The sequence below is a fragment of the Dermacentor silvarum genome, chromosome 3 (assembly GCF_013339745.2).
Source record: "Dermacentor silvarum isolate Dsil-2018 chromosome 3, BIME_Dsil_1.4, whole genome shotgun sequence".
In the NCBI taxonomy this organism is placed as follows: domain Eukaryota; kingdom Metazoa; phylum Arthropoda; class Arachnida; order Ixodida; family Ixodidae; genus Dermacentor; species Dermacentor silvarum.
The window spans coordinates 66,187,591-66,198,940 of NC_051156.1; the positions used below are offsets into that span (position 1 = coordinate 66,187,591).

Here is an 11,350-nt window from a genome sequence, read left to right on the forward strand (position 1 = left end):
CGCTCGACGCGAGCGCTAGCGGGAGCTGGCATGACAGCGGAAGCGACGACGTCGAGCCAACCCCAAGCTTCGAGAGGAGGAGGCCGAAGACAAGTGCCAGCGGAGGCAAGTCAACCCCGAGCTTCGACAGAAGGAAGCCGAAGCCAAGCGCCAGTGGTGAAAAGCCAACACGACATCGAGAGAAAACGTTCCTTCGGGTCTAGCTACCAAAACGATAGCCCAAAACGAAGACAACCACAGTAAAACACCAAGAAAGCCCACCAAAAAAGAAGACAACCACACCTCCGCTGTTTCGACAGATTTCATGTCGTGGAAGTGGCTTACTTTTTGCTTTAGGGCACAGATGAAAATATCTTTTGATAAATTTTGCGACAGATTTTCGGCATATCTTTGCTATAGTTCGAGTTGTGGGTGTGAGCCATAAAAACAGAGCGTAAAGAAGAAGGAGAAGAAAGCGACCATGTTGCCGAACAAGCCAGTGCTCGGGGAACCGATCGCAGTGTCAGAAGAAAACTCATATCTAGCGGCACAGGATGAAATCGACGATGATAACATTCCGTTCGGCGAGGGAGCCTTTCAGAAACGAGTACTGATCATCAGCGTTTTCACCGGTGCCATCAACTCTGCCCAGAACCAACTCTTCCGGATGTCGTGGCTCGAGATGGACCACTGGTGCCGCCGCCCGAACGCTTTCTCCAACATGAGCGTGTCTGCGTGGAAGGAGCTCGCAATTCCACGTTACCTCAACGGAAGCTACAGCCGCTGCACGGTGCGCGTTCCGCCGGAGGGTGGCACTTGGGCCCGCGTAGAACCTTGCGTTGAATGGGAGTTCGACCTGAACCAGCACGGCAACACCGCGGTCAGTGAGTGGAGCGTTGTCTGCCAGCGGCGTCATCTGGCCGACGCCGCCCAGGCTGCGCAACTCTTCGCCACGACCATCGCCCTTCTGACCCTGGGCCCTATAGCCGACCGCATTGGCCGCAAGATGGTGGGATTCCTGGCGCTCACGGCTCTGCTTCTCACGCTCGCGGCGACCAGCGTTGCGACCGACCTGCAGACATTTATAGTTGTACGTACAGTCGCAGCGGCAGCGTCGGCTGGCCTCTTCGTCATCTGGGTGCTGCTCTACGAGATAACTACCACGACCCGCCGACTGCTTTACACCACCGTCGGCTCGGCTCTTTCGTTTGTCATCTCCCGGGTGTTTCTATCTTTGGCGCACCTGTGGAAAGTGAGCTGGTCGGCATCGCACATGCTCCTGGCATTGTTTGCCTTGGTTCTCCTCGTCGCTTTTAGCGTACTCGACGAATCTCCATCTTGGCTGATCGCTGCGCACCGTGAGGACGAAGCCAGGCGCGTCGCAGTGAGAGTAGCCAACAGGAACGAAGTCCCCGTAAGCCACTGCCACGAATTCTTCCAGAGACACATGCACAGGGCACAGCAACTACCTCACGGAACCACCGCGACAAGCCAAGGTAGCAGCCTGAAGAGACCGCAACTCAGACAGACGTATGTGCTCACCGCTTTCATCTGGACCGTCCTGGGCTTGACTTCTTTCCACTACAACACCAGCCGCCCCACCGCGCGTAGCATGTACGTACGCCCCTTGATGGATGTTGGCATCGCGCCCTTGCTCGTCGCTGTGTGGCCCCGCCTGGAGAACGGCCGGCGTGCAAGGAACGTGACGTCATACTGCGCTCTCGTGTTCAGCAGTTTGTCGGCACTGCTATTCTCCGCCTACACCAACTACGACACAGCCTTGCCCACGGCGCTGTTGATCGTGATGCGCCTTGCGTACATACTTCTGGTCGTTTTGGAATTCTACCTCACTTTCGCCGTGTTTCCCACGGAGTCGCGGTGCACCGGTTCCGGCGTAGGCCTAGCTTCCTTCTTGGTGGGCAATGTGATTGGACTAGTAGCGTTCCCCGGTATCCTCAACAAGCATGAAGACAGTGGGCTCGTCGCGGAAACGGTGTTAATGGCGATAACTGCTATAGCCACCATGTACATGCTTTCGGAGGATGCCTACCCTGCAAGAAGTGTGCATACTTTGGCCACCACGTCATTGCCCTCGAAACCGAGCCCTTCGAGCGGTGGACAGCCTCCGTGCTTAACCGCGGTATCGGTGGCTGCCGAGGTTGAGCCCAAAGCGTCAATAGCGGATGTGCGCGGGGCCTCCAGGAAGAAGGCAAGAGTGAATAAGATGCCGGAGCAGTTCGCTGTGCGTCCGTCCAAGATTCGAGGGAACTGGTAAATGAATAACCTGTCGCGACAGAGTGCGCCTGTCCTTGTTTAATTTTTTCACCCATGATTCTGTCCTGTATTGAACTCTCTCGGTGCCAAGTTCAAAGTATGCTCAGGAATAGCCGATATAACAATGCTTAAAAACTTCGGTTGACACTTTAGAATGTATACCATATACTTTGCATAAACGCTATGCTGAAGTCCAATCTGTAAGTAGAATATAATTATCGTTGCCGTTGATTTCTCTTTCATTGTACAGGGCGTTATCAGCTAATTTATTTTAAGAACTCGTTTCTCTATCTTCGTACACTGTGATAGGTGATCGGTCGTGGTTCAAGTTAGGCGCAATTGACTGTTTCACCTAACTTGAACCACAATTTATAAGAGTGCCACACTTTATTGACAGGCAGGACGAGCAGCATAATTTTCGTAGTCGTCTTCAGTTGCTCAGACCATTTTTCGAATTGCTATTTATTTACTTTTTTTTCTAATGGAAGATTTGAAATATTTGTTTTAAGGCATAAATCCTACTTGCACAGTTGTGCAGTGTTCTCAAGAATGCCCGGTAAGCTGAAAATTGCTCTTGCTTCAGTTCGCGTTCCCGGCGCAGTACTCTGCCAGCCGCAAGCACAAGACACAAATGGCCTTGCCACAGCAAAATTATATTTATTTCATGAACTTTGAAGCAACATGAACTCGAAACACTGTCCGAGCAAGCGTTCACACGTACAGGCAACTAGGCCTCACCTCGGCGCGGCATACGTATCCCGCCCACGACCTTGCCGTACTGCCACGCCACAGGCTGCTGACGCTGCTAAATCATTGCTTCGCGTCGCGATGATGCGCCGTCTGTCACAATCGTGGCTGCAGCGCAATCACGTGGTGGAAGCTGTCGGTGCGCGCAGCCAATGACATGCTTACGTGCAACTGCCGATGCTGACATGTTTTATGCACGACCTTCTTTTACGTAGCTCTTTGTTTCGGATTACAAAGAACGGCCGTGAAACAAATTACATCACTGGGCGCTTCCGCATACGGATCGCAGCGTTTTCAGTCGTGTTTACAAGCAGCGAATCTTGCATGCACGTCTTTAGAAAACCCGACGAGATTCTTGTCTTTCGGGTGCAGCACCGTCCTATCTCTTATCAGTTAGTATCACGGCGGATTTAGATCCTCTTAAAATAGGTGCTGATGCACAGCCAACGCCGTTGCCTATCAGTTATTTTCTGATAGGAATCCCTCGAGGAATTTGTGCTTTCGAAGCACGATTGAGAGCACTTATACGTGCTCTCAATCGCAACACAACGGCATCACGTTAAAGAGAATAGCTTTGGTTGGGGGGGTCCAACGTGTTTTTCCCGGTACTAGCAGTATATAGGTGAAGCGTTATCCAAGGTGGTTTGCGTAACCAAAACTAGCTCGTACGCCTGGCAGATGGCGTTTCCTAACGTTGGATTAATAATAAAACGCAGAGCACTGTGGGGCCACAATAAGTCTGAAGTGGTGCGTGGAATCTGGAAAGGAGTAATGGTGCCGTCTCTAACGTTCCCAAATGCCATTCTATGCTTAAAATGAGATATCTTGTCGGGGTTGGAAGTTAACCAAAGATCAGTAGGCCGGTTGGCTTTGGGAACCCACGTTAAAATCACAAATGAGGTAGTGCAGGGCGACATGGGTTGGGCCTCTTTTGAAGTCAGAGAAGCACAGAGCAAAATTAGTTTCGAAGAAAGGCTCAGGAACATGGATGAAAATAAATGGGCGGCTAAAGTGCATATGTATCTGTACCGGAAAAGCGTGGCCACAGAATGGCGGAAGAGGTCAAGGAAGTTATCAACCGATCTAGTAGAGGGTAATTGTAAGGGTAAATAGACAACTAGGTGCCATCAGAAAGAAAGTGAGAGAAATAGAGACAGTGAATTGGATGCAAAGAATGGAAATAAAAAGGAGCATTGAGATTTACAAGAATGAGAAGAAAGAAATTAGAAGGGAAAATCTGTACGATAACACAAGCTGCAACGCCTGGCTATTTGAGGCTAGATCCGGTTGCCTAAGAACCAAAACATACCGGAGCAAATATTCACAACTAGATGAGGCTTGTGCATGCTCCAGTAAAGATCTGGAGACCACTCAGCATATCCTAATGGAATGCGAGGAGATTCACCCAGCGAGAACCATAGGTAAGGTACAACTTCCTGAAGCGCTTGGGTTTAAAGTGGAAGGAAACATCAACCGATCAGCCGTACAGACAAGGAAGAGGCGATGAGAGTACTGGTGGAAAAAAAAGCAGGGAAGAGATTGATACGACATGATCTCTTACAGTAATGGGTAGCAGTACTAGGTAGATTTTGGGGAAAAAAGAAAAAGAATAATGAGAGGTATACAAAAATGCTAGACAAGTAACATGTATATTATAGCTGATTAAATGAAGCAGGGGCGCTATAACGTTAAATGATTATAAACTGTTTTGATCCCAATTTCTGCAATCAGCCTCCACGATTGGTTAAAGCATTTTCGGGCCACTCCCTACTTCGCCTGTCTCTCACGTGACGTCATGACAACCGCGATAGCTCCTCATCTGGTATAACGTGTACACACTGATTATGCATGAATAAACCGCACAAAAGAAAAATAGTCATTCCTGATTCGATGCCTTTTCACCATTAGACCTCTGCTATTGGTCCAGTGTTTTCTGGGCACGCCCACTTCACCTGTCTGTCGCTCGACCTCACAAAACCGCGGAAACTCACCACGTGTGCGCGAAAAAAATGCATTAATATGCCGAACAAAACTGAAAGTTTTTCTGAATAGCCACAGACTGCCCCGTTCCGAAAGGAATAGAACATGGCTGTCCGCCAATCGCTCAGGCCCTCGCTACTCGAACCTGCCGGTGAGCATGTATTTATTTGCGCATGATAAACCTTTTTGCGTGGCAGTAAAACGTTATCGAGCCCTTTCGGCACGTATACGACATCGCTCTGCCAACTCTTCCTTGCTGAGGATCCGTTTTAGAGGCATTCTTATCCTTCCGTTGCACGCCGCCGCGATAGTCTACCAGCCACCGCAAGCTAAGTATGGCGAAGCGGACCAATCGGAGAAGCCGGCACCAACCTCTTCGTGCGGTTATCTATTTTCACTGTGCTGGTTCGGCCCCACCGAAGCCCTCTCCACTATAGCGTGCTCCTCGCCTCTTGTCAGCGAATTAGGTAAGAAAAACCGCTGAGTGTAGACAATGTTATTGGTTTTGAAAGCGAACATAGGTGACCTCCTATAAACGAGGAGAGTGTTTCATTGGGTTGTTCAGACAACGCTGCGGGTCACCGCCCGAGGCTTCCGTCGGTGGTTACGTAAATTTGACGTCAGGAGTTTCGAATCAAAACAGTTTGGAACCATTTTACGTTATAGCGCCCCATGTTAGGTGACCATTTGTTACCACCCCGTTTCAAAGTAGATGCCATTAAATCATCATCATCATCATATCCGATTACTCAAAATCGCCTAAGGCCTAATGCGCACGTGCTCGGGAATTCCCGTTTGTCTGGTGGCCTGGCAGCGTAGTTACGGGCTGCGAGGAGGTTTCAGGGACATCTCGCGCGTGCGTCAGACGGTTCGTGGCGTGGTAAATACGACGACTGGTTTTTTTCAGCGTTCGCGTCGCATAAGGGTGTTGTGTGGTTTTCGCAGTAAAAAAAAGGCATTTGAGTGAATGTTTGGGTGCTTTGACAAAAATATCTACATCGCAATAAAAATGACATTCTTGATAAAACACGGAAAAAATTCACCGGCGATTACCTTATCCGAATTTAGCGCAGCTCTATACGCGTTTGCATTTCGCCATATATTGGCTGGCTCGGACAATTTGTCTCGTGTGTAACGTTGCAAACAGAGCGAAGTGCAGCGCCACTGCCCCGCTAATCGGAAGAGGCAGCGCCTGGGTGACGCGCTGGCGTAATTTACAGCAGCCGCCGCAGAAAGAGCTCAGCTCATGCAGCGCTTTGTTTCCGAATATGGTATCGTTGGCGTCATCGTTTAACAGACGACGCGCGCGACTCTGGCGCCGTCTTGTAGCCATCGACACAGCAGAACACATCGTGCACGGCACTGCGGTTTTCTTCTCACGCTTTCGCCATACCCACCTCTTCCGCTTCCCGCCTCATGAATCTTCCTCCCCTTTCGCTCCTCGCACTCTCTTCGCTACTTCCGTCTTTCATGCCCCGCTAGGATCCGCGTTTGCTCTTTCACCCTTCGCCGTGCTCGTTCGTTCGGAAAGGGCGCCCAAGAGCTGCGCTCTAAAAACTTCGCACATGCTGCCTCTCTGAGCAACTCATACATCATACACCACACACTCCAGAAGCAACAGAGAGTTCTTTTGACACCGGCCAAATCTTCCCAAGACATGACAAGCGCTTCTATATATCACGTGCAACTCCTTGGCTATACCCGGGCGTTCATCATGTGCTTCGCAATGTAGCAGCATTTTATCTTTATTTATCATATGCGATGGATGCTCCTGCATGCTGTACCGGCTCTGCCCACGCCGGCGTCTGGCTGCGCGCACCAACTGCCTGGGGGAGCCGTGTTGCTTCTGGTTTTTAAGGCTCGTTTATAGCCCGAGGTAGCGGGTGCGCCTTCGAGCGTGGGTGGATACATGTCTACCACGTCCAGCGCGTTGCCTAAATGAAACTTCTTTTTTGTTCGTTATAGCGCTTGTGTTTGTTTACTTTCATCGTCCCTCTTTAGTGCTCAAGTTGTTCGTTACTAAGCAGATATAGATAGTCTTATAGCCCTGTCGAACCTTCGGCACGTTGTCTGGAATAAAATATGTATGCATTCTTCAGTCAGTTGGCGCGGCGCTAATGTTAGGGTACCGCCATCAGCGATACTTCTAAATTATGTTCATAGAATGCATTTCTTCGTCAGTGCAGGTTAGACAGCCTTTGAAGGTATCTTTAAAGCGAAGTTTAATTGCGAACCATCCAGGCATTTCCAGAGCGCGGATACCGTCTGCTGCTTCTGCCGCTGGCTGCTGCTCGTGCGGTATCACCGAATACCTCACAATCGGATGTGGGAAGGCGGTGCCATTTACGAGCAATGGCTCATACGCTCATACTTCTTCGCCCGCAGCAGTGGAACGTAGAGAGAGGAAGCCGGCCTGCGAATGCGGGTCGTTGGCCGCTGGTGCAGAGGGTGCAAGGGGGTCGCGACGCGGAGAGCTGCGATGAGGCGGGAGAGAGGGCACTGGAGGAGATGACATTACATTGCACATGCGTTCCGCCGCCTGGCAACCGCGTGGAGGGCTGCATCTGCCCCGTCAAGGGGATGTCGGTTATTCCAAACAAATGGCACAGAAAGGCAGCCTTCCTCTTTCATCCCTATTACGCTGCTTCTGTTCAAAGGGGTGAGGCGGAGCTTTTGTTTGTCTTCCTAGTCGAACCAAATCTCCACCTCACCCCTTTGAACGGAAGCAGCGTAATAGGGATGAATAGCTCAACAGGCGACAGGCAAGCACTACCCAACACCTACCAAACACCTACCCACACTTACATAGACTCCACAAAATGTTTCCCGACAAACACAGCGACAGATGTCCGTGGTGGGACTACACCCCGACACTGGAACACATCACTTACCAATGCACGCAGCGTCTGGAAGACTCCGTCTCGCCGCTACTTAACGACACACTCGGCAATTGATTGTGGGAGGCTCGACTCTCGGAACTGGACTTGGGAAGCCAATTGGCGGCCCTCAATAGTGCCCCAAAACGACAATTGGCTGGATGTCTGTACGCCTCGCCGTCAATAAAACTTCCTGCACGATCAGAAAGAAGGTTCATGATACTTCACGTATATGAATGTTCCGAAATACCACTGCGTTGAAAGTGTCGGCATAAACATTCACATTTGTACTTCCGGTATGTAGCAGCTGTCGTTAGCCCGCAGTCCGGCGCAAGACAGTGGTGTCCCTAAATATTTAAAGCAGAAATTTGGGCTAGTTGGTTGTAACTGAACTTACACATCGTAGCAAGCGCTGATGGACGGGAACACAAAGAAAAGACAAGTAGACTTGACGGGCGCTTTGGACATTGTAACAAGCGCTGATGGACGGGAACACAAAGAAGAGACAAGTAGACTGGACGGGCGTTAGACGTAGCGCCCGTCCAGTCTACTTGTCTCTTCTTTGTGTTCCCGTCCATCAGCGCTTGTTACGATGTCTAAGTTCAGTGTCGCTAAAGTATTACTGGCGCTACCGTACGGTGGTCTGCGTGCTCCTATGCTTCGTTGTCGTGTGTAGAATTTGTGCACAGTTATAGTAACTTGAACGCAAGCATGCAGAATGCAAGTTGGCACGTAGCAACAACGTGGCGTTTGTCATGTTTGCAGTTGTGGAAGTGTGAAACGCGCTTCACAAGCCTTCTTCTGAATATTAACGGAAGACTGACACGCTGCTATGCATTCTTGGGCTGCAAACGAGGCGAAAGCGATGCACACAGAAAACCATACGCAGTTTCTTTGAACTACTTTGACTATACGTTTAACGGATTTAACGCCACAGTTGGAGCGACAGTGATCACCATTGCCGCATACCAATTCTAGAGCAACTCCAGCGTAACTTCAGTTCTGAAGTTACGCTAGAATTCCTCTAGAATTGAGTCTAGAATTAAGCCTCTGAGTTAAGCGCGCAGTAGGCTCGAAAACAGGAATTAGGGGGTCTACGTGTACGTCCAAAACCAAATTTAAACTGCTGCGCCGCAGTGACATGGGTGGAGCGTTACGGGCACCGTCCCAGTCCGCCCCACTCGGCCGTATCCTCCACAGTGTAAAGGCTGTTACAGATGATGCGATTTTCATCGAACCGCAAGTGCGATTTCCATCGTATGCGACGAAAATCGCAGTTGCAGTGCCAACCCCGCGCTTTTAGGCTGCGATCAACCGGTTCGTCGCAGCGTCGCAACGTCGCAGCGATCGCTGTGATTTTCCGTCAAAATTGCGCCTAGAGCTATTTCGCGATTTGTTTTGGGAAAGGGTGTTGGTCCCACAACACAACGTTTGCAGGCACTTTTTTGTCTTAAATGTTGGCTCAAATAGCCTCGAACAGTGCAACTAATTGAGTAGAGCCGTGGATTGCGCAAGCGGTACGAACCATCAGCACCGACACGTGAACACAGCAAATAAAAACTCGTAGGTCAGATTCGGTTCTCTGATTTCTACGCGTTTGTTCTCGCGACACGTTGGTAATCACGCGACACTTTTTTTACGTTGGCTTCTGGTGCTGATTGTACGTACTTTTGTGTTCTTTCCGTTATTCACGCCCGCTTCGAGTTTATAAATACTACGAGGTGTCCCTCACGGGAAGACATGGCCTACGGATGTCGTCCCAACTTTCTGGTTGTTCAAGCTACTCGCAATATACGAAAACGCCACAGTTGTAGTGCGGTATGCTTTTACCGACGGAACAATCTAAAGAATAAGCAACTATGTAAAGTTCTGCGGTCAAATGTAGTTGCAGTCGGTTGGTTTCGGCCTTCACGCGCAATTTTCCCAATGAATTATCCCAGCGCTGTCTCGACAACACCCCCAAGCGAGGAACCCCTACAGACCGCTGACGATCTGAGCACTTTTCAAGAAATTCTTAACCATTATAAGCTGGGGCGTAAGACTTACCCGAGAGCGGATAAGAACCTTACCAAAAGCGAGGAAGTTATGTGGAGGAAACTGCAAACAGGGGTATTTCCGAACCCACAACTGTTGAGCAAATGGCATCCCTCGGTGTATAGCCCTCGGTGTACGCATTGTAATCGTATAGCGGACTTAGTCCCCATGGCTTGGACCTGTCCTAACTTTGGTGAGCCAGATAGATGCAGAGAATCCTGGGAGTCCTTGCTACTCAACGAAGAAGAAAATGCACAACGGCAAGTCATCGGTCTCGCCCTGACCGCCGCCGCGTCCCAAGGGATCCCGGTCGACGGTTAGGGAGGATGAGTGTGGGTTTAGGCTGAAGCCTCTACCCCGTCATCTAGTGGACGGGTGCAAATAAAGTCTCTTCTCTCTCTATCCCATTTCAAGGTTCTGTTACTTCCGCTGCGAGACGGGACTGCTTATCAAGCTTCCAAAGCGAACGTGCAAACTATATATCGTAATGAATGTTCTACAATAGCACATTTAATGCTTTGACTGGAAATAAAAAGCATTGTCAATTTGTTTTCCAAGCATTATTAACAGCGGAGCTCTTTAAGCCTGGCGTAATGTGTCTGCTTAATCCAAAGAACTGTGGCTTCAATCCACACAGTGAAGGTGTTAGACAGCGAAGCTGTAAACGACAACCACATCGATTGCTCATTGTGACGTCACTTGAATTAACACACGTGGCTCTACAAAGAGTTAAACCAGAGACAAGTGAATCGTACTTAGCCACACCCTTTATTACTTCACAACGACATTATACTCACGCTGCTCTTCTGGCACCTTTACTTTCCGTGGTCGACCCATGGTAGCCAGGAATGAACTGTATGATTTGCTAGACCGCGGTGACGTCACTACGTGATTTGTATGCTGTTGAGTGCTTTTCCACTGAGAGTAGCTTACGCAACCGTAATGTTTAGCGGGAAACACACGCGGGAAAAGGAACGTGTTTCGCATTATTCGCAGTCGTCATTAGCATACATTAGACGGTTTGCACTTCACATGAGGGTATTGAACGACGTCAACCCCTTTCGAAGCATCTGCAAATATAATCTTTACCGGAACGCGTCGGAGGGTGCCCCCATTGTTCACACGCCCCTTGTGATCCGTCATGTGGTTTTGATGCTTGTTTTGTGGTTTTTCTTTTGAAAACGAGTGCTGAACTTCACGATGTGAAACCATAACTTTTTCTCTAACACCCTCAGAAATTTGGCCATTATGGACGCCTTTCTTAGTGTTTCAGTTTTTATTAGTTATTACAGTTAGCACGAGTTAAGTCGTAGACTCGGTTTGAGCGGTGAATTAAATTCTATGCGTAACTGTCAAATGACCCGTTGAGCGAAATACAGTTCCAATAACGTGAAACGGTGTTGGGCTGCTGAGCACGAGGCCGCGGGGTCGAATCCCAGCCACGGCGGCCGCAATTCGAT

At 49.6% G+C, this 11,350-nt stretch overlaps 1 protein-coding gene across 1 annotated transcript; it reads left to right on the plus strand.

Annotated features, from left to right (window-relative positions):
- The first annotated feature begins 460 nt into the window (after positions 1-460).
- Positions 461-2,254, plus strand: LOC119444447 (organic cation transporter protein). Its single transcript, XM_037708848.1, has one exon. The coding sequence runs from the start codon at positions 461-463 to the stop codon at positions 2,252-2,254; it is 1,794 nt and encodes a 597-aa protein (XP_037564776.1).
- The last annotated feature ends 9,096 nt before the right edge of the window (positions 2,255-11,350 follow it).

Coding starts and splice junctions, on each gene's coding strand:
- LOC119444447 (XM_037708848.1), top strand. CDS start 461: ATGTTGCCGAACAAGCCAGTGCTCGGGGAACCGATCGCAGTGTCAGAA.